General features: G+C 31.4%; 2 protein-coding genes and 1 non-coding gene across 3 annotated transcripts; 2 read left to right on the top strand and 1 right to left on the bottom strand.

Moving 5' to 3' along the window:
* Positions 1–12,722: 12,722 nt before the first annotated feature.
* Positions 12,723–12,795, top strand: TRNAE-CUC (transfer RNA glutamic acid (anticodon CUC)). The gene has a single exon. It is a non-coding gene; the product is annotated as a tRNA-Glu (tRNA).
* An 89-nt stretch (positions 12,796–12,884) lies between these two features.
* LOC126671473 (negative regulator of systemic acquired resistance SNI1) lies at positions 12,885–17,918 on the top strand. Its single transcript, XM_050365241.2, has 15 exons — positions 12,885–13,098; positions 13,201–13,267; positions 13,372–13,465; positions 13,562–13,630; positions 13,744–13,833; positions 14,111–14,182; positions 14,367–14,448; positions 14,528–14,577; positions 14,777–14,959; positions 15,043–15,113; positions 15,203–15,272; positions 15,778–15,843; positions 15,926–16,081; positions 16,531–16,634; positions 17,577–17,918. Exons 1-15 carry the CDS (start codon positions 12,978–12,980, stop codon positions 17,647–17,649), a joined length of 1,368 nt encoding a protein of 455 aa, XP_050221198.1. The 5' UTR covers positions 12,885–12,977; the 3' UTR covers positions 17,650–17,918.
* Positions 17,919–18,741: 823 nt separating this feature from the next.
* LOC126674243 (uncharacterized) lies at positions 18,742–21,289 on the bottom strand. Its single transcript, XM_050368660.2, has 7 exons — positions 21,012–21,289; positions 20,859–20,925; positions 20,722–20,752; positions 20,359–20,499; positions 19,479–19,504; positions 19,300–19,358; positions 18,742–19,180 (listed from the first exon to the last, which is right to left on the bottom strand). Exons 1-7 carry the CDS (start codon positions 21,260–21,262, stop codon positions 19,150–19,152), a joined length of 606 nt encoding a protein of 201 aa, XP_050224617.1. The 5' UTR covers positions 21,263–21,289; the 3' UTR covers positions 18,742–19,149.
* Between the last annotated feature and the right edge of the window lie 1,775 nt (positions 21,290–23,064).

A 23,064-nucleotide genomic window follows, 5' to 3' on the forward strand; every position in this document is an offset into this window, starting at 1 on the left:
ACGCTCTATCATTCACAAACTAAACATACTTATTACATACGAAAAGATGTAACCCTATTCGTCTGTTTCAGGCGTCGTGCTAAACTCACGTCCTAAACGTTCTTCTCTGTACTAGATTAGCTAAAGAGGTCCAATCATTAGTGAGCTTCTTGTGTTTGGATTCCATAACTTCCACAGCTACTATGTGGTCTATCTTGTTATGTTTAACCAAACATCATTGTAGAGACAAAACTGTTGGGCATTTCACATGATTCGTTGTACTCCGTTATATGGAAAGTGAGCATTTACTCTCGTAGTGACCTTGTTGTCCACACTTAAAGCATACATCCCTTGCAGCCTGACAGACACCTAAGTGTCTTCTGCCACATTGTGGACATATGGGGTTTGTAAAGCTTGAACTTCTTTGCTCAGACTTTAGATTAATGGTTCTAGCCCTTTTGGCTGCTTTTCCTTGCCTGCCCTTCTTATGAGTCCGGCCATGTCGTCGCTCAATTTCTTCTCTCACTTGACTAGACGTTTGATGTCCGCAATTCAAACGTTCACTTCTTGTCTGATTTGAATGTGAAGGATCAGGAATTTCATCGAAATGGATGAGTGCTCGTTCCATTTGTTTCGCACTATCCACAAGCTGAACAAACTCTTTATCAGTATGACTCAATAATCCTATAAATTGAGATCCTAATCCATTCACGAATCTTGTATTAACTTGGACCCTATTTATCATTAAATCTGGAGCAAATCTGCTCAGTCGATTAAACTCAGCGACATAATCGTGAACTGATCCATCACCTCGAGATAATGATAATAACTTATCTCTATTACCTTCAACCACAGCGAATGGTAGGAAGAATTCTTTAAATCGGGTCACAAACTCTGCCCATGTTATTTGACCCATTATCGGTCTGATTACTTGTCGAAACCAATCCATGGCTGAACCTTTCATTGACATCTCGGTCAACATTACTGTTTGTCTTTCGTTTGCTTGGAGTCTACGAGCATTCTGCTCAACTTCTTCTAGGAAATCAAGTGCATCGCTTGATCCGTCAAACTTCTTTGAGTTTAACTTCGTATAAGCCAATAACAAATCTCTATCTGTGTTTCTCTCTTCGCGTTGATACTGTCGTTGTATCAACTGCCCCATCATTAACATACAATTCCGCATATCAGTTACCTCTACTGCGAGTTGATTAACATCGACATTGGGTGGTTGCGGCACTCCTAGTGCCTGCACGTTCCCGACTTGGCCTACTCCAGGTTCCTCTTGGTCTCTGCCCCGTCCACGGCCTCTACCTGCCGATTGGACCGGGTCATATTCGCCCGTATTACCTCTGGCCTCCTCGCGGGCCTCGTTTACGAGTTGTGCGACTGCACGCGCTTGTGTAGTTCTTTGCTCAGCCATTCTATTCGTATAGAATTCTCAATGTGTCCCTTAAAACATAGCATAAATAAACCATCACAAACAAGTTCCTTTTGGCTTAACTTGGCCACTTCACAAACTTGATAGTTTCTAGAGTATTCCGTTCCTTATAGACTTAGCGGAACATTAAGATCATATAGTCATACGTACATGTTTCATTCCTATGCTACGCATGTCTATAAACATTCTATGTCGATCAAATTCAAAGAAAAATCAGTATTCCCTAGATTTTCCTCGGTGACGTCGCGTATTTTAAGTCTTGCGAGCATTCCGCTCACTGTAGACTTAGCAAAAATTAAGCAGTATCTAATCAATAAGCGCAAGTTCTATTCATAACAACCAATCACAAACATACATTTCATATATCGTATATATTATCACAAGTGTACATACTTGTGAGCATATCACTCTCCTGAGTGATCGCGCTACAAAACAATACATATCTCATCTTATCAATCATATAACAGCTGATCATTTCAATCTCATCATCATTATTAATGATATTCTTATATATTATGAGTCTCAAGAGTATATAACTCTTTACAGACTATAGATACTCGAAAGCGTACTGCTTATTCGAGTAAACACAAACATGTATTGTGTCACGCACACATCTAACTCAACTCCTATTAGCACATATAGGAGAGGAAGTTTTTGGAAAACGTTTGAAAAATCGATGGAAACGATGATAACGTTCAAAAGATATGACTGGAAATCCCTAAAATCCGCAGTAGTGCCTAGGTACTGACTGACTCTTCCCTAAACTCCAATCACAAAAGAACAATGGCCTAGGAATACTAAACCATTGCTCTGATACCAACATTGTCACGACCCAAAATCATGAGTCGCAACCGGCGCTAGGGAATGGGAGTGGTAGCTCCAAAACCCGTAGCAAGCCTAAAACTACTATAAATTTTTTTTTCGCAAATTAAATCATATTTTATATATTACAACAATATCAAAATACGCACGACCCCTGTTTGAAAAATACATCAGAGTTAAAGCGTTTTACAAAATAGAGTCTGTTTCTCTAAACTATTGCGGACTTGCTAGAATGAGAACTAGGTCTCATGACTCGTACTACTTCCGAGAATTAAAACTTCGGAAGCTTCATTCTCCAAATCGTACCTAACTCAACCTGTAAAAATTGGAGTAACAACGGGGTCAGTATAAAACTGAGTGAATACACATAATTACAAGTAATATTACATAAAGGGTGAAAACGTTTGAAAACTTCTTTATGTAGAAAATATTCTTTTTGGATCATACTTCATATGATATTACTTCCAAACATACTTCGTATGTTCATTCATATTTCCATGATCACGTACGTGTCATAAACTAAACGTTTATGTTATAGACGTACCTGATACCTTTGCCTCATTCCTATATCTCATGTACGTTTATACTACGTACATACTTGTCATATTTTGTTTATTGTTATGATTTTCGATTATCTTTGTTCTTCTCATTAAGTTTCTCTGACTTTATCTTTCTGACATCGATAGCAAAGCCAACCGATGTGTTTCATCTATCTGACATCGATAGCAAAGCCAACCGATGTGTTTCATCTATCTGACATCGATAGCAAAGCCAACCGATGTGTTTCACATACCTGACATCGATAGCAAAGCCAACCGATGTATTCCTGATCACCTGACATCGATAGCCACGCCAACCGATGTGTCTTATATCATATCTTAATTATTACTCTTATCTCAAATTGATTCTCGATATATTATGATTAATTTTATCTTCTTATGAGTCCCAAGGACTATTATCGAGAATGGGTGAGATACAGGTCTCGGGATAATTCATTCAAGTTCAACCTTGCATCTCAGTTCTTATATTTGGCTGTACCATAGTACAATTCTCGTTCTGTTATATTGATCCTTTATGGACCATGACATGCACATTACAATCTACAAACATACATCTATAACACACGCACATATGGGTATTCATTATATTTAAAATTACGTATGTGAACGTACTATGTTTCTTTATAAATATATGAATAATAGTACATATAGGAATGTACTATACTTTTCTCGTGCATATTTGGTTCGATACTCGTATATTATTCGATATTTGTGTATATAGTACATATAGGGATGTACTATATGCTCTTATACGTATCTTATTTGATACATGTATATTACCAAACCTTTGAGTTCATAACACGTTGCTTTTACCCTTCCCCAGTTCTTTAAGCATTCGTATTCATTTCATATAATTATGTTATTTTAATACAAATAACTCAAACATACATACATATACTTTTTCAAACATACTTTTAAACATATAAGTATTCATATAGTCGTCCGTATATGAAAATACGCGACTTTATGAATATTAGCAAGTAATTAAAGTGTACTCACAGAACACGCTTATCCAAAAACACTTCGGGGCTTAGACACGTCAAGCTTCCCGAGCTCTTTGTCCCGCTGCCTCTTGCCTCGCCGGATCTAAAACAATTTCAAATCATTTAACTCATATCAGAATCCTATTCTAGGATTGATTCTAGACTCGAGACACGACACGCCACACTCTTTAACCGTCGTGCTTCAAACGTAATCTTTTTCGATAAACGAATCATACTTCTTTCCTTTCTTAATACTTATCGGTTCAATCCTTAATAGAGAATATAGGTTTTCTTAATAATACCAATTGATATCCATAAACTATCTCATTCCAAACAACTAGTCATATTTTACTCGTTTAACGTCCGAATTTTGCATTTTCGGAGTCCGGAAGTCGATATCGGGTTAGGGGATCGTAAAATTAGGTTTTTGAAGTCATTCCCCTTCAAAAGAAGGGTGGTGCACGTCGTGCACCCCCCTAGTGCACGTCGTGCACCTTCGAATTTGGGAGGTGCACGTCGTGCACCTCCTCAGGGCACGTCGTGCCCCTGCACGACGTCGTGCACCTTCGTGGGCACGACTCCGACCGCTGAAAACGGCCATTCCGACGTGCTAAATCAATCCCTAACTCATCCAACATCCATATAGCATCCTAATCTATCCAAAAACACAATAAAAACGTATAAAACGAATCAAATACGTAATCGCGATACGGTTTCGCCGTAACCTAATTTTCAAATCAAAAACCCATCCAATAAACTCAAATAAACGGCAAAACGACGTGCTTACCGTGATTACCCGTTGAAATACGATCGTTTTGAGCTATAGAACGTCAAAAACGGACGAGAAACGGAGATCGTACGATGAAAACGGTGAGAACGGCGAAGAACGAAAGAAATGAATCTGATGGTTACTGATAGCTTCTGTATCATTCCTTTCCTTATCTCATTTCTTATATATGATTGGCAAATGTACCACTTTAATCCTTCATTTCTTTAACTTAAACCATTTCTCTTTTAAACTTTCTATTTTAACCAAATGGTTAATTATTCACTTCAACTCAATTACTTACGTATTATTTATATCCAATAAATAATACTAACCCAATTATTATTATTTTCCGACAATAATCTTTTAATTACTATTCTCGAAGCTTAATTGGCTAATTGACATTTTGGTCCTTGAACTTTTTCCAAAAGTTACAATTTAGCCCAAAACCTATCCGCGTCCAAATTTTAAAAGGTCTCCGATTGACTCGAGACTTTTACCATAGATACTATAAATCATTTCACGGACTTTGGCGAAATAAATTCCATTACGGGATTTATAATTTATTTTATATTAATTTCCGAAGTTATTTCCTTTAATCCCGCTAATTAGCTTAATAAAATTATTCCAATTTCCCGATATAATTAAATTAAATTCTTCTTAACTTAATTTATCGGAATTCCGGACACGTGGCACGACTTAATTATTTGGGGTATTACATAGCCATTGCAAGATAACGATCAGTACGCCTGAGTTTGAGAGAAACTGAAATGGTGGAAAGGGTTTAAGAAACTGAAACGATGAAGTGCAAAAAAATGAATGCGTGGGAAAAGAAATCGTTATAAGTGAAAGAAAGGGAGGGAAATGATGTGTATTGGTGAGGTGTAAAATAATTAAAGGTAAATGACATGTAAAATAAGGTGTGGAGGTGAGTCAGCAACCGGTTGCCACATATGCTTTTTTTGGCCGGAATTCATTTACAGACCATCGGAGGTTCAATAAGTAAGAGTACGGTGACTATTTTGTTACGTTTTGAAGTTTGGTGACCGTTTTGTAACTTTTGGAAAGTTCAGTGACCCCCAGAATCTTTAGCCCTGTCATTATCAACCCACAACTGCCTCTACACATTTCAAATGCAATCATACAACGGCAAGAAAATGAATTTCAATAGAGAGAAAATAAAATATCTAAAATTTGATAAATACATTTTTAATAAAAAGACAATGTCAATTTGGTACAAAAATTATGTGATTTGTGTCAATTTCATGCAAGCATCAAATAAAAAAATCAAGGATTCTACTGGAAAAAATAGAATATATTTAAATCATTTTATTTATTTTATAATAAATAAATTTATAATTGGAGAAAAATCATACAAATTTGAAAAATTAAAATCCAACTTTATCAAACGTTTTATTTTTGTCATGATTTTTTGTATTATTATCTAACATTATAAATTGTCTCCAAATGTTGACTGTTTTGTTATAAAAGTAAATAAATATATTAAATTGTATTTTATTTTTATCAATTCAACTATTTGACTCTTTTTATTTATTACTTAAATATAATTGACTTAAATTGTAAAATTACTGCACCAATCTATCGTGATTGTTTCATTTAGAATATATTCATCAACTCATCATGATTGTGGATAAATTAATTTATTTAATAAAAACAAAATTATTTAATTAAATGGTACTAAATAGTATACATTATTTAATATATTGGTGCAGTAATTTTTGATACAATTTGATACAGGTGGCACACAGGGGTTCAATATTTACGTATTTATCAAGTTTAGGGGTTAAATCGGATTATTTAACAAGTTCAGATGTTCGATAGGTGAGACGTTAAGTTTAGAGGTTAGATGGATTAAAGGGTACAAGTTCAGGGGTCAAACTATGTATTAAGCTAATAAATTAGCTGTTTTTGATTGCCATTCTGGCCACATAACTTTAGGGATCTATCTATTTTTTTATATATATACTCCATATAGCTTTATTTTACATAAAAAATTTGATTAGAAGGATCAAATAAAATTAAATTTGTAGTTGTAAAAAGTAGCATTTTATCTTGTTTTATTTCATCCGACGAGGTGTAAGAAAATAATTGGAGTCATGGGCGAACATAGAAAGAGCTTATGTCCATTTTATTATTTGAATTTTTTTAAAAAATATGAATATAAAATTTAATAGTAATATTTTTTATCTTAAAATTTATTACAATGTCCACCTGAAAACTAATATTTTGTCAATTTTAACCATCTTATAAACTTTTAGTATAATTTTTCCCAATTTATAAAAAAATTACAGGTTCGTCAATATTTTTTTATAAAATACGGGTGAGGTGATAAATATTATTCAACAATTTAGAAGGGATAAAACTAATTAAAATATCAAATTCTTAATATTTTTAAATTTTTTATAAATTCGATCTTAATTAATCTTTTATAGTACTAATTATGGATAAAATGAATTCTTGAAATGTCGTTTACAGTAATTAACTCTTGAGAATTGTATTTCTTTCCACTTTTAAACACATTTTCAGTCACTAATCAGTAGTCACTAGTCACCCACATTTGGCATTCACATGAGTCAGATCTGCTTGTATTAAAATTTAAAGGTCTAATTACTTAAAAAAACTCTCACCTTAAAATATTTTTTGTTTATACCATAATTTAGGAAAAAGTTCATATATAAAAATTTAATATCCAATATTAGATATATAGAAATGTTGATAGCTTAATAAAATGCAACTTTTCTTTTATAAGAAATGAGCGTGATAATAGTAGGGTTGAGCAAGAACCGAACCAGACCGAAAAACCGAACCGAACCGAACCGAACTTTGTTGTTTGGTTCGGTTTTTCGGTGAAAATGGTTTGGTTCGGTTCCTACTTTAGGTAAAGTTCGGAATTCGGTGTTCGGTTCGGTTTGGGTGTTTTGAAAACCGAAAAACCGAAAAAACCGAATGAACCGAAGTTTAATATAAAATATATAACTTTTTTAAAAATAATATACATATATACTTATATTTATATGTTTTTTGTATTTATATCTTTATTATTATTGATATATGAATTAATAATTGTTATTTAAACATATATGAAAGTATATTAGACTTTAATTATTTAATATTTGAATTAATTTTAATAAAAAAATTAAAAAAAATTAAAAAAATAATTAAATTCGGTTTTAACCGAACCGAACCGAACCGAAATATTTCGGTTTAATTCGGTTCGGTTTTTTTACTTCCAAACTAAAAGTTCGGTTCGGTTCGGTTTGGGAAATTTCCAAACCGAAAACCGAAAAAACCGAAAATTTTCCCACCGAACCGAACCGAACCGACCGATGCTCACCCCTAGATAATAGAAAGAAAAAAGTCATACGGATGCTCCATAGAGGGGGAAATATGTAATTAAAGCTTGTTGGTTGAAATGATGATGAGACCCTACTTATTTATGGCACTACTGTTGCAATCTTTTTGTAGATGGATAAAATTCGACATATACATAAATGTTTGGGTCTATTTTGCAATATTTTCCATGTTATTGTTCAAAGCATTATTTTAAAATCCGGTTCAAGATTCGACCGATTAAACTGATTTAACCGGTACTTTAAATATTGAAAATAAATAAATGTATTTATAATTTTATACTAATATATACATATTCTATAAAAATAAAACAATACTCTTAGATCTTATATATATCATTTTTAATTTTTTGAATAAATAATAATAATTAAATTTATAAAATTCGGTGCGCAGTTGTGATTCAACCAGTTAAACTGTTCACCGATTCAAGAGATGTCAATGAAAAGTAAAACAAAAAACAAAAAAAATTCCTCTTAACATAAGAACATTATAATGATTTAAAATTATATGTTTTGCTTCTTTTATCTAATAAAATGAATCTTACTTGATATAAGTTTGCTTCTTTTATCTAATAAAATGAATCTTACCGGTGTCACGGAATACTAATTTTTTTTGTGCATTCAAATAAAATAAATAAAGATATAATGACTGTAAAATTTTGATATTCATTACTAGTATAAGAAGATATATGATGTAGTAAGATCCGGTTGCCTAATAAATTTAATTCGATGAAGTTACTTAGACTCTTTTTTTTTATTAATAATTTTTGCAATTTAATGCCTAAATTAACATCTAGTGCTGAAGATAAAATAACAAAAAAATAATAGTGACTCTAAAATTGAATACCCTCTAAACTTATTTTAGGTAGATATAAAAATAAAATGGTTAAAATAATAAAAATTCACCAACTTTACACGTTTTCTCATTTCAATCACAGAGTTCGAATATTGTCATTTCCATGCACAAATTATCATTTTTTTCAAATTCTTACATGGTTCTGAGATGTCACGGTTCCATTAATGTAATTCGCTAAGGCGGAGATCATTTTACACCAATGGATGAATGCCACCTCAACGCCGTATATGAATTTGAAAAAAAAGATAGTTCGTGCATGAAAATGATAAAATTTAAATTGCGTGATTAAAATGAAAAAATATACAAAATTTTTAATCTTAATTTTTTTCACATTAACTCAAAATAAAATGAAATAAATTGGATAGCCAGCACCCATGCTAATAAGAAAAGGCCAGCAACATTCTTAATTAGGTTAACTACATTTTTATGCCTGACCTCAAATTATAAGGACCTACTGGACTGATTTCATATTTAGATTTGGCCCAATTACTTGAAAAAAAAACCACCTTAAAATATTTTTTCGTTTATACCCTGAATTAGAAAAAAGTTCATTTGTACCTTTTTTTAATTTTTCGTTTTTAACTGTACCTTAAAATTTTATTTTTTGACAAAATAATTAATTAAAGGATAAAAACATTAAAAATAATTAAATGGAAGGGTTATATCATTTTTTTTCTATTTGAAAAAATAAAAATAAGTTAAAAAATGAAAGATTATTTTAAACTTTTTTTTAAATAAAAATAATTCAATTTAGTGCTTTAGGATAAAGTTGAAAACGAAAATTAAAAAAAAAGGTATATATGAACTTTTTCCTAAATTATGGTATAAACGAAAAATATTTTAAGGTGAGAGTTTTTTTAAGTAATTAGACCTTTAAATTTTAATACAAGCAGATCTGACTCATGTGAATGCCAAATGTGGGTGACTAGTGACTACTGATTAGTGACTGAAAATGTGTTTAAAAGTGGAAAGAAATACAATTCTCAAGAGTTAATTACTGTAAACGACATTTCGAAAGAATTCATTTTATCCATAATTAGTACTATAAAAGATTAATTAAGATCGAATTTATAAAAAATTTAAAAATATTAAGAATTTGATATTTTAATTAGTTTTATCCCTTCTAAATTGTTGAATAATATTTTATCACCTCACCCGTATTTTATAAAAAAATATTGACGAACCTGTAATTTTTTTATAAATTGGGAAAAATTATACTAAAAGTTTATAAGATGGTTAAAATTGACAAAATATTAGTTTTCAGGTGGACATTGTAATAAATTTTAAGATAAAAAATATTACTATTAAATTTTATATTCATATTTTTTAAAAAAATTCAAATAATAAAATGGACATAAGCTCTTTCTATGTTCGCCCATGACTCCAATTATTTTCTTACACCTCGTCGGATGAAATAAAACAAGATAAAATGCTACTTTTTACAACTACAAATTTAATTTTATTTGATCCTTCTAATCAAATTTTTTATGTAAAATAAAGCTATATGGAGTATATATATAAAAAAAATAGATAGATCCCTAAAGTTATGTGGCCAGAATGGCAATCAAAAACAGCTAATTTATTAGCTTAATACATAGTTTGACCCCTGAACTTGTACCCTTTAATCCATCTAACCTCTAAACTTAACGTCTCACCTATCGAACATCTGAACTTGTTAAATAATCCGATTTAACCCCTAAACTTGATAAATACGTAAATATTGAACCCCTCTGTGCCACCTGTCACTTGAAACATTCTAGAAGAAATTGTGTACGGAGGGGTTCAATATTTACGTTTTTATCAAGTTCAGGGGTGAAATCGGATTATTTGACAAGTTCAGAGGTTCGATAGAGCAGACGTTATGTTTAGGGGTTAGATGGGTAAAAGAGTACAAGTTCAGGGGTCAAACTATGTATTCAGCCCTAATTCATTTGTTAATGTTTATTGCATGGGGACTGTGTAATCCATTACATTACTCACTGACTATGACAGACCACAGTGTGCCACAATTTGTAGGTTCAACAAGATTGACTTCTCAATTCCCAGCATTGATTAGTCCAGCTAACTAATAGAAATCGCTTGTTGCATGTCTAATCTCATAATTTATCAATCAAATATAACATAAATTAGATTATGAGTACATGACCACAATTGTTATATAAACTAATTCCGACCATCAAACTGATAGTAAAATAGTAACAAAAAAAAGCTGCAAATGTTGCAGAAAAAACTAACCTGGGTTGCTAATTTAACTGTTAAAATGGTGCAAAAATGTAATTTAGAGTACAAAAGTTGGCCAGCCGATAAGATTCAGGAGAACAAAATGAAAATTGTCTTTATTAAAAATATTGGCGGGAGTAATTAATTATAAATTGGTGAGAATGTGATAACCCCACATATTTATAAGAGTGTTTAGGTTCAACCATGACCTAATAACTAGAACTAGTTAATAGGTGGTTGAACCTTTACACTTATAAACTCATTCATATTTGTTCTCCTAAGAAATGTGAGATTATCTTTAACACCATTGCCAATTCAATTTCATATTTTTTACTAAGATTATAAATTAGACAATATACTCTTTTTAAATCCGCCCTCACAGTGTTGCATATTAATAATGTTTCGCACCAGCCATACAACTACTCATTCCAATCAAATAATTGTATGTAGTCATACTTATAAAATAAGTTTCAATAGTATTTTTTTTGTTGAAAACCAAAAAGAAATAATCTTATTACTTAAGAGGCGAACAAAAACAATTCAGCAAAGCTTTAAAACCATAAACCTATATACACCTAAAATCAAGCTACTAGCAGCAATTTAGAAATTAAAACTATTAATTGTAGCACCAACATCTAGATTAATCTTAGCAAAAAATTGATCACAAGTAATTAAAAGCTTATTGTTGAAGATAAATTAAGTCTTGCCTACTCAAATGTGATACACAACGTCATTAAAATAGAGCTTCCTTAAACGGTAGCAGATTAGCATTTCGATCATCTAGTAAATAAGTTTATTTTTTTATTTTCAACTTTTTTTTTATAAATAAAAGATTTTTTTTATTTCCAATTTAACCTCAGTCACCGACAAAATCCAGGATCTTATTCCATTTTGGGCAAGAAAAGCTACACTAAGATAACAAATAATTAATGGATTCAGTATGATTGTTGCACAAGACACACACCAGTTCTATATAAAAAGATTGTCTCTAGTTAAAAATATGTTCAGCAAGGCCAAACAGATAACGAAAGAGTATATATAACTGACTTATTTTATGTCTAGATAAAATTGTAATTATTATTTAAACTAAAAGTCTAAAACTAGGCTAACTATATAAATATTGATGCGGTAATGTAATTTTTGGAACCATGCAATTAGAATGGTGACTGTTACAATTAAATACATTTATAAATTATATTAATTATAATTTATGAATTATATTTTATTTTTATTGAACTATTAAAATTAAAAAATAATTAAATAAATGAAACACTAACACTACTTTAAAATAATACAATTACAGATTCTAATTTAAATTAATTATAAACTATATTTGACTATTAAAATTAAATACGAAATGCAATAAACTATTAAAATTACTACTAATAACTTATGAAATATATAATTATTTATTAATCAATTATTACTATTTAATATATTTTACTACTGCTATTGTAACTATCATTTTGATATAATAATTTATAAAATATATAATTATTATATTATTAATTAATATTGTTTTAAATTTAATTACTAATAAATAGTTATATTATCATCAATGTGTCACATCACGTAAAGAAAAACTAATTATTAAAAAACATACAATCAATAAACTACTATTTTAATTATATTATTGATTTACAGTAATTAAAACTAAATTTTAATGTTTTTTTTAAGTTACAAAAGTAAATATACTTCAATCATAAAGTACAGTCACACATCAATAATCCGTTGTAGTCTAGTTGGTCAGGATATTCGGCTCTCACCCGAAAGACCCGGGTTCAAGTCCCGGCAACGGAATGATCCATTTTCTTTTTAATTCTTTTGGCAAAGTTTATTAAGTTTTAGGCGGGAAATAAGAAAGTACTTTTGAGTTTTGGCGGACATATAAAAACTCGTACAAATTAAAAAAAAAAAACTAGGGTTTCAAAAATCAACAGAATCTAAAATTTGAATCAGTCACTAAAAAATTCTAACGTAAAATGGAAATTCATAGCGCAACCAGAACCAGCAGTAACACAGCAAGAGGAGTGATCGAAGAGAACATTTTAGCTATAATCGAAAATATCGATTCCAAAGACACTCAACACACTAACGACGACAGTAATTTATTTGCTCTTCTCTTAGTTTTTAATTAATTATATTTGTTTAGATTATTAATCTCTGTTCTTAATTTTACTTATCTATTTACTAATTGATGCTTAGGAGTCGCTTTTTTGCAAGCGGTTCGTGCGGCTTCTTTTGATCAGAATAATGGAGGACCTCCGACGAAGTAAAATTAACTGCTGAATTTTGTAATTAGTTGTTTTTGTTATGTTGTTTTGTTGTTATTATGTGCTGATTAGGTTTTAATTTTGATAATTGTGCTTTGTGAAGCAAAATGCGTGAGGCGGTTTTTCAAATACTTAGGGTTGGGAAATCTTTAGAACTGATCATGGAGAGTTATTATCTTCTGATTGAGCTTGATAAGGTGTGTTATGTGGCGTGTGATTATTTTACTTGCTTGTGTATTAATTTTTTTTTTATAATTCAACATTTTGTGTTTTTTGTTGTTGTTTATGTATAGCGTTTTCCGAGAGTTCATTTATCGGATATAAATGCATCATCAGAGTTTGAGCCGGTAGCGGTTGAAGAGGTAGCAAGTCTTTTTCTCTTCTTTCTTGTAAATGCAGGAATTGAATTAACTCGTATTTTGTAATGTTTGGTTGCTTTTTGATTGATTTTTCTTTTGTTTTTGTTGCCAAATAGGCTTGGTCGCCTTTTCTTTTTAGTTTGGATGTCAACTGTAGTGAGAGAGAAACTGCTGGAAAAAGCTCTAGTGGACCATTTGATTCTTCGGTGAGTTTAATCCGATATTTCCTCACCTTAATTTGCTGTTTATATGATATGAATTGCGATTCTATAGGAATCTTTTTTACAACTACATGCTTACCTGGAAGTTTTTTTTTTGAGAGATCTTACCTGAAAGAATTTGCCGCCTCTTGTTGTTATGTTAAAATTGCAATGATAGACTGTTGCAGTTCTCAATTATTGTTCATAGTTATTTAACACGTGAGCACCGTTTCATGTACTGGAAATATTTATTCTCTTATTTAATCGCCTCTACCAATTTCAGACTTTCCATACGTTAATACAAGATCTAGTTGAAGTTGCCAACGAAACTGACATTGACAAGTTAGAAACAAAGGTCAGTTTAACTTTCAACCTTTGTACTTTACAAGTTAATATGGTATAAGACAAGTTGTGGAATCCCTTCTTTCTTATTTACATGCTCTGATATTTATCTTGTTCATTCTAAATCACATGAGGCTTAGAATATCACCTCCCTTTATTCACTTTTTATTTTTGTCTGCTACATGAATTCTGTATAGACACTGGGAAAGATGTTGCTGTTTCAGTATCTTATCTATGTTCTTGAAGGAGATTTTTTACCACGTAATAAAGCTTATGTAGGTAAGTGCACATCTCATGTTTTTTGTGCTTTTTGATGTTTAGAATTAGAAATGCTAAAAATTTTATTGCCATTGTGCAGAAACCATGAATTGGATGCTTGTGCGAGAGTCTTTGCTCAGCGTGCTTCTGGTATGTTCCCATCTTCTGACTTCTGCATTTTCAAATTTGTCATCACGCGCCACTTTTATTTTGGTAGTGTAGTCATTAATTGCTCTAATACATCAGGTGCATCTTAGTGGCCTTTCTATCACTTGAATTAAAATTCTTTGACTCCCACTTGCATAAAAAAAGTAAAAGTTATGAAGTTGTTATAATGTTGATTTTTCAGAGTTCAAGAAGAATAAACTTCAAAGTCATGCTGAAGGACTGTTTGTCCATCATGTCAGGGCTTTGTCAAGATTCTGATAAATATACTGCAAAACCATCTCAAAATGGAAATGCTGCTTTAACATTTGCTTTACCAGAAGTGGGCAGGAATACTTGCAGTGCTTTGCAAAAATTGCTGACAATGGTGAGTTGTTAAGACATCCTTCATTTAAAGATACTTTGAACTTTTTTAAACCATTAAGATCGCTGATGCTGTGAAAACTCCAGATTATGGAGCTTGACGTGTCTAGGAAGAAAGCAGACGCACAAGGTTGCACTACTAGAGCCGATGGTGTGAGGTGTTGTCTACTTGTCTTGTTTGAATAATTTGTGTGCATGCCTTCTCTAAAAGATGTATTATTTAATTTTTTATTGTAATTTTGTTCAGGACCCCTGCGATAGAAATAATTCTAGATGAACTAACTTATGATAGTGATATGCTTTCCCATTTCCTTCAGGTAAACAGAAAAATTTCTCCTTCTTAGACTCCTTCGCTTTAATCATTCTCTCTCTGCCACCAACTCATAAGAAATACATAGGCATATGCAGTGTAGAGAACAATTATATTATAAAAGGCATGGACTCTTGGGTGTGTGTAAGGGTCACTTTGGTTTGTCAATATTTGGTCTTCTGTTAGGAGGTGATGAAAATTATAGCCCTGAATGGTCTTCAAGTTGCAAATATTACAGAGTTCTTTTGCTAATATCTAGTCATATTAATTACGTTAGAGCATTTTCTAGGAGGTGATGAAAATTATAGCCCTGAATGGTCTTCAAGTTGCAAATAGTACAGAGTTCTTTTGCTAATATCTGGTCATATTAATTACGTTAGAGCATTTTCTTTTGTTTCTGTCTTCATTTAAGGTGATTCAAATTTGTCTACTGTTTAAAAAAGCTTATTTTGGTAGAACTTGTAAGGTGAATTTTGTGTCAGTATTTTACTAATTCTAGGAATGGTCTGCAGATATTCAAAGAGCCTAAATGGAAGATGGAAATAATTTTGCTGTATTTCTCAAAATACAATGCCAAGGCATGTAAATTCTTGTTCACTGTTATGCTATCTCGCTTTTTATAAAATGGCTGCTTCAATATACTACAATTTAATGGTGTAGCCCTCAGTTCGTACTCGGAGGTTAAATAGTGCAAAGAAGGATGACGGGACATTCATTGGAGTTCTAAAATGCTTTTCAAATGTCAATAGCACAAGAAGTATTACTAAAAAGATCAAACCAGATGTGGTTCAGATGCTTCTGGCACATGCTTTTCAGGTGATTTTCTTGCTCATTCTTGCTGTATACAGTACATGTACGTAATTCTTAATTATGCTAATACTTGTTAAGAAAATATTAATAAGCTTGGTATACCTTCATAACCTGAAGCTTGAAGTTATTTGCTACGATAAGTTTTTCAACACTTATGTTATCCAATTCTTATTTTGTGCCTGTGCGAGCTAGTTTCTCTTAAGTTACAATGTATGCAGTGTCTGATCGTTAAATTTTTTGTTGTGAGGTAACATCAAAAGATTTGTATTCCGTTCGGATCTGTACTGTAGATAAATGTCATTCCACATAGGACTGTGGATGTAGAACTTTAGGTTGGTACTGAATTGTAATGCAAGCGAGCGGTATGTTATAAAATGAAAAGCTGTATGGCCAGGAACTCTTGGCATTGATCTATGCTCATTTAAATGTACTTACATTATTCAATTCTTCATCAGGCTCATCTGTCATTAGGTTTTGAGGACAAAGAGGGAAGTAACTCTCTTGAGGAAATATGCGAGAACATAATCTCTGCATTCACCATTTTGAAAAGAACATATGAGTAAGATTTCTCGTTTATTTTCTTTGACCATATGATATGTGAGAGCTTCAGTGTGTGCTCTTTAGTCCTTAGGGCAGGAAGTCAGATTTTGTTGATGGAAATAAGAGCGGAAAAAAGCTATGAAGTATGTATGTACAAATATCAGATTTATTGCCAATACATGGTCTAAACAAGGGGCATTTATTAATAAAATTAGGCCTAATTACTTAAAAACCACTCACCTTGTAACTTTTTTTCATTTATACCATGACCTAGGAAATTTTTTAATTGTACCCTATTTTCGATTTCTATATTTCATTTGTACCCAAAAATAAATTTTTTGATAATTTAATTAGTTTAAAGATGAAAATATTAAAAACAAGATATATAAATGATTAACATTAACGTTTAATTAGAATATAGGTTAAAAATAAAGGACAAATTTAAACTCTTTTTTAAAATAAAATAGGCCAATTCAACTCATTAGGTAGAGATGAAACATAAAAATCAAAAATAGGGTAGAATTGAAAATTTTCCTAGGTCATGGTATAAATGAAAAAAAGTTATAAGGTGGGTGGTTTTTAAGTAATTAGGCCATAAAATTATAATGTTTGTACTGAATCGCAATTCTATCATATGATTTTTTAAAACTACAATATCACTACTTCAAATTTCGGTGAATTTATACCAATCTGCTGCCTCCAAGTCCGGTTGCCACATCAGCAAAATTCATCGAAATTTGTAACAAAAAAATCAATTTGTGGATGATATAATCTAACTCTTAAAAGTTGTGATAAAATTGTTCAGTATAATGTAAATGTTGCATTTTTATTTGCAAATATCCCTCTAAAATAAAGGTTCTATTCTATTTAGATATTTCTTTCTCATTTATTTATGGATTTTGTCTTCTCTCTTCTTATCGAGTTAAATGATCGGAAATTTAATTCCCATGTACTGGTACAGAAACATGGAGATTTTGCCTTTTGGAAAGGAAGTAATTTTTACTGCAGCAACTCTTCTCTCAATCAAATCGTAGAATTTTCTGCATCTGAACTTTTAAAAGGTGCAGGAAAAATGATCCAATATTTTACAACAGCATCTCGTTTAGGCGCTTGCTTTTCCATTATTTTATATTTCATTCCCGATTTTTAGAAATTCAATCTTAATTGTACGGTGCCTGTGTAATTAGGTGGCCTATTATCAGCTAAAACGTTTTTGTAAATGACTATTCGGCAGTATTATCATTTGATACTCTCTTCTTTTTACTGATAATGAGTCACTCATCTCTATATTGTTAATATTTCATACTTTATTTATTGAAATTTAGCCTCTAACAATAAAAGCAGGATTTAGAATGTTTGTGTTTTTCTCAAAAAAAGAGAAAGAATATGCACGACATATTGTATTATTCAGTCCTTGCACTTGTGTTCTTTCTGGCATTATGTCCTTGCGCTTTTTTATTTGCCAAAATCGAGCTAATCTTTTATTCATTTATATACTTCAATTTTAAAATTTAGGTATTTAATTTCTTAAAAAGAATAAATTATTTACTTCTCAATTTTATAAACTTTCAATAAAAATTTGTTTCACCTTTATTTTTAATCATTTTATATCTATTAAAACTTAAATAAGAAAATTATTCAAATTTACAAAAATTTAGATTAGATTAATTATATGTATAATTATTCTATAGCCAACACTTCAATAATTTTAAATTATAATTATATATAATTATAATTTAAAATTATTGAAGTGTTGGCTATAGAATAAATTTATGAATTTCTATATGGCTTTAATTCAAAAACTAATTTTTAAAAGTAATTATTAGAAGCTAATTGATTAAAAATAAATTTAAAAAATGTAATTATTAAAGAATAAACAAATCAGGGACTAAAAAGCATATTTGTCAATCTGAATTAAGACCCTAATTCCATTTTGACAAATAGTAGCACATGATCTCAATGCTAAAACATATATAAATGCGGGGACCCAAATTTGCATTTTGTCAAAATATAATGGTCATTCATGCCTTTGCTTTTTCTCATATTTCTAGTGAATGACAATGAATCATCTTAGAACTGCATTTTCATGCTTCTTTAGATAATGTAACTGCATGATCAAAAACAAGTTAAGGAGATAATAAAAACATTGTAAACTAGTTTTTGAACCCAATATAATGGAGTTAGAGTAATTAAGTTGACAGAGTAAAGAGCATTGTTGAGAGCAGCTCTGTTAAAGTCATTCTCAATTGAAGGACACAAGAATGATAAATTAGAAGAAGATCTCGATTTTTCATTTTCACTTCGGAATTTTCTTGCCTAGACCGAGCCTTCATGGACCCCTCTCATAAAAACTCCACCATCCTTAAATGATGGAGTTCACTCAAGTGAGAACGGTAAATCTTTACCAAGAAAAAGAGGTACGACTTAAATTGGATAAAAGATATTCCAACATCATCATACTCATCTTAAAAGTGTAAGTCTCACTAATGTAGATCCGCCGTTCCTGCAAGTTAAGAACATGCCACTTGACCAACTCATGGTTCTTGTGCTGACGAGTTTGAGTGCCTGAATTAGTTTCACATCTCTTATTGTTAGTCAACTAAACAGTTCAATCATCAATGAAAATAATCAAAAGACATCAGTTTACAATTCACTCTGATCATTTCATTGGTAGTAATACTTACTTGGACGATTGCGGTGATTCAAGTTGCATTGTCACTGGCCCATCATTAACGAGATTAACCTTCACAAAATTCAGGATTGTTAACATGAGAGGGTCTTAGGAATATTATATAACTATGCAGCCTTTTAATGGGCAGAAAAATAAGAGAAGGAAACTCAGCAATTAGCTTCCGCGCCTTACCTTCATCATTGCTCCAAACACGCCATCTGTAATAAAAACGGAGAGATCATGAAAGAGATTACGCAAAATATGCCAAATCCATTCTCTAAAGCATTTTGCATTAAAGAAACAAAACAGCATGAAATCATTCACACATAATAGCACTATATTGTTTATACATAAATTGCTGGAGCTTCCAAATATGAAACAATACAACCAAGTCAAATGCATGTGTAGTCCGGCTACATCAACCTCCTAATATTCACCTCATACAGTTTCAACTGGAAGCAATGCTATCTCTAACAAACTTGTCATCCAGAATATTGTTAAATTCCAGTAGGGAAATAATAATATGGCAGAAAAAAGAAAGCATATAATGTCCCTCAAACCTCTTTGCTCTTGGTGTTCTGATTAAATGAAAAAGCATGAAACAACCTTTAACGGTCAGCTTTGTTTATGCTGTAAATCAGCAGTAGATGTTGAACTTTGTACACATAGAAATGTTACAAGACTTGTCACAATTTTCCATAAATTCAGCCTTCTGAGTTCTGACCACAAAGTTCAATTTAAGAGAGAGTCACCAACTTAATTAGTCAAGGAAGTCAAACTTCTGAAGGATTCAAAAATTCGATATTTAAAAAGGTCCCATCACATTGGAGAATCGGAGATACAAAAATACACAAGAAACAGTGCACGAAGAGAACAGCTGAGCAACAGTTGAATTTGATGCAACCTATATCTTTACATGATGCAGAAACATAGACAGCAATTCAACATGAGATTTCACACTCGTATGAAACGACAATAAAAATGTGAAAAAATAAGAAACCACATAGGATTATTCCTGCTACTATACACGAACAAAACAACCAAAAGCCACAACCAGCAACTACGAGAGTACCTTTTATGGCATCTGGCTGGTACGATTTCCTAAATTTCTCAACTAATGAATCATAAAATGGTTTCGCTTCCTGTGGCGGCATTGCTACATGGAAATCAGGCTTGTTTCCCTTCAAAAATCCACACAATGTAAACTGACTCACTGTCACAAATTCAAAATCAAAACATCACAATAACAATAAAATTAAACTTCATTTTCCAACAAAACAAGATTATTCAAAGAATACACTTAAAATTTCCATTAACCTGAATATTATAAAACTCTTAAAGTATAAAATATCAAATAAACAGAAACAAGATAAATTCGCAACTATATAACACATGTATTAAAAAAATAAAAAATAAAATAAGCAGAAAAATTTACCTAACAATACTCCATAATTTCTCTGCATAACCTACAGATACACATAAAAATCACATTAATTAACCGCAAACAACCTACATTTAACATTTCTAGGCATATAAATTTACTAAATTAGTTACAGAGGCAAATGATATTACATTTTGGTCCCAAGCTCTGCCAGTTGATTCATTTGTAAACAATCTCATATTCAAAACCTTGCGACATCTACACATAATAGCACAAATTTTCTTAATTAAGCGTAGCATTATTCATTAACCGCTCTGTAAATAAAATTTAGAGAAGGTTTTTACATGTAATCAGCGTCCGATTCGGTGTCGGACTCGTGAATGCCGACGAGGACGAGGAGTCCCGGTCCTATTTCCGATACGGTGGCTCCGTCAACTTCGACGCTGGCGGAGGAAACTCGCTGGACGACAGCTCTCATGGCTCGGATTTGAAGCTTTGGAGAGGAGGAGCGTGTGGCGCGTGTGGCGCGTGTATTAATGTAGCGTAGAGTTGTTATAGAAGGTAGAGTTGAAGTTAAGAGGTAGTAGCATTTCATTGTTCTTTTTCCGTTTGTATATTTCCGTTTCTTTTTTAAAAAAGCGGATTATATTATAGGCCAAACACATATTTGAGTCCCTGCACTTGTCTTCTTTTCCAACTTAAATCCCCGAACTATAAAACGTTTAAAGTAAATCCTTGCACTATCAAAAACATCTATTTCCAGTCCCTGTATCAACGCGAGTTAACAGAATAGAAACGGACGTTAAGTCCCTATGTCATTTTTGAACCCCTAAAACCCAAAATACCCTTTAAAACCAAACCCTAAAAATCGAAGCACCTAAACACTAATTAATTATACCACCTCTTAGAATTCATCAGTCCCTTAGCCGCCCTTCCTCATTCCAGTCGTTGCCTCCATCCATCCACCTTTCATCGCTGATATCTTTCACCGGTCAACAGTAAATGAATCTTCTTCTTCATCGGCAAGCAAGTGAATCTTCGTCAGCGGCGGTGAAGCTATCCTTTAACTGCCGCAGTAGAGCTTCGTCAACAGCGGGTCTTCTTCTTCAATCATCAGCAGCGGCTCTTCTTCAATCACCGATGAGAATTATAGGATCAAGTTTAATTTATTAATGTTTATAATCCGGATTATTCTTTTGTTGGCTGCTCAAACATGTAGACCATGATCTTGATATGAATTGGGAGTAAATTTTGTGACGAGGATTGAATATCAATTTTAGTATAGGCATGAACTGATAGTTCTAAAATTGATAGATTGGCAAGCTGTCCATATTTTGTTGTTCTTGAAGGAAAAAAAAACAAGTTTAGTGTGACGGCGGCGGACGGAGGAGAAGCCCGGGTCAGTGGCGGAGTCTGAGAAGACGGAATCCATGTCGGAAGCAGCATCAGCTTGAGTTGCTCATCTTTTTGTATTTACAATTATTATTATTATTATCATAACTAAAAATATTAGCATTCATTAATTTGTTTTTGATAAATTTTTGTATTAAAAACAATTATTGTAAAAATGAAAACATTAATATTCATTGATTTGTTTATTTGGTAAAAAATGTTAATTTTTGCTTATCATTCACTATTACAATTTAAATTGAATATCTTTTAAAATTAATTTCATAAGTTATGATATTTTATTTAATTAAATTTTTTAAATTGTCTTTTAGTAGTTTTTTTATTACTATTTTAATATGTGTAGAAGTAAGATATTTTATTATAAATATAAATTTAATAAATATAAATTGTAATTTAATTTTAGTAATTTTCTATGAATTTTTATTTTGCAAGGATTCAATTAGTAAAAAATTATAATGCAAGGATCTAAAATTTTAATTTCATAAACTTTAAATACAACCAATCTCATATACAAGCATGTGTATTTCACTCTCTAACAGAATAAGACGGAGGGACTAGAAATAGATATTTTTGATAGTGCAGAGACTTATTTTAAATGTTTTATAGTTCAGGGACTTAAGTTGGAAAAAAGTGATAGTGCAGGGACTTATATATGCGTTTGGCCTATATTATACGACAATACGACTGGAGAGTTTTGTTTTTTACATTGAATGTCTCGCTCTCTTTCACATTATCTACGTCGTTTGCAAATTCTACATTTCCAAAATCATTCATTAAATTGTTTTGATATTTTCTTATCTTTTTAGTAATTCATTAATCTTATATTAAGTAGAGCATCTCCAATGCAATGCTAAAATGTAGTGCTAATGCTATAATTTAGCATTAAGTCTTAAAATGCAACTCTAATGGAGTGCTATAATTTGTGCTAAATTTAGCATATGCTATATCACGTGCTAAATTTAACACAGATTATAGCATATGCTAAAC

This window comes from Mercurialis annua, linkage group LG3 (genome assembly GCF_937616625.2).
Source record: "Mercurialis annua linkage group LG3, ddMerAnnu1.2, whole genome shotgun sequence".
Taxonomy (NCBI): domain Eukaryota; kingdom Viridiplantae; phylum Streptophyta; class Magnoliopsida; order Malpighiales; family Euphorbiaceae; genus Mercurialis; species Mercurialis annua.

Bases quoted from the DNA above. Each gene is read 5' to 3' on its own strand.
- LOC126671473 (XM_050365241.2), top strand. From the start codon at position 12,978: ATGGAAATTCATAGCGCAACCAGAACCAGCAGTAACACAGCAAGAGGA. The intron at 13,268-13,371 runs GTAAAATTAACT...TGCTTTGTGAAG, and splicing joins AATGGAGGACCTCCGACGAA to CAAAATGCGTGAGGCGGTTT. The intron at 15,114-15,202 runs GTGTTGTCTACT...AATTTTGTTCAG, and splicing joins ACTAGAGCCGATGGTGTGAG to GACCCCTGCGATAGAAATAA.
- LOC126674243 (XM_050368660.2), bottom strand. From the start codon at position 21,262: ATGAAATGCTACTACCTCTTAACTTCAACTCTACCTTCTATAACAACT. The intron at 20,926-21,011 runs GTAAAAACCTTC...TATTATGTGTAG, and splicing joins GAATCGGACGCTGATTACAT to ATGTCGCAAGGTTTTGAATA. The intron at 20,753-20,858 runs GTAATATCATTT...GTGTATCTGTAG, and splicing joins GCAGAGCTTGGGACCAAAAT to GTTATGCAGAGAAATTATGG.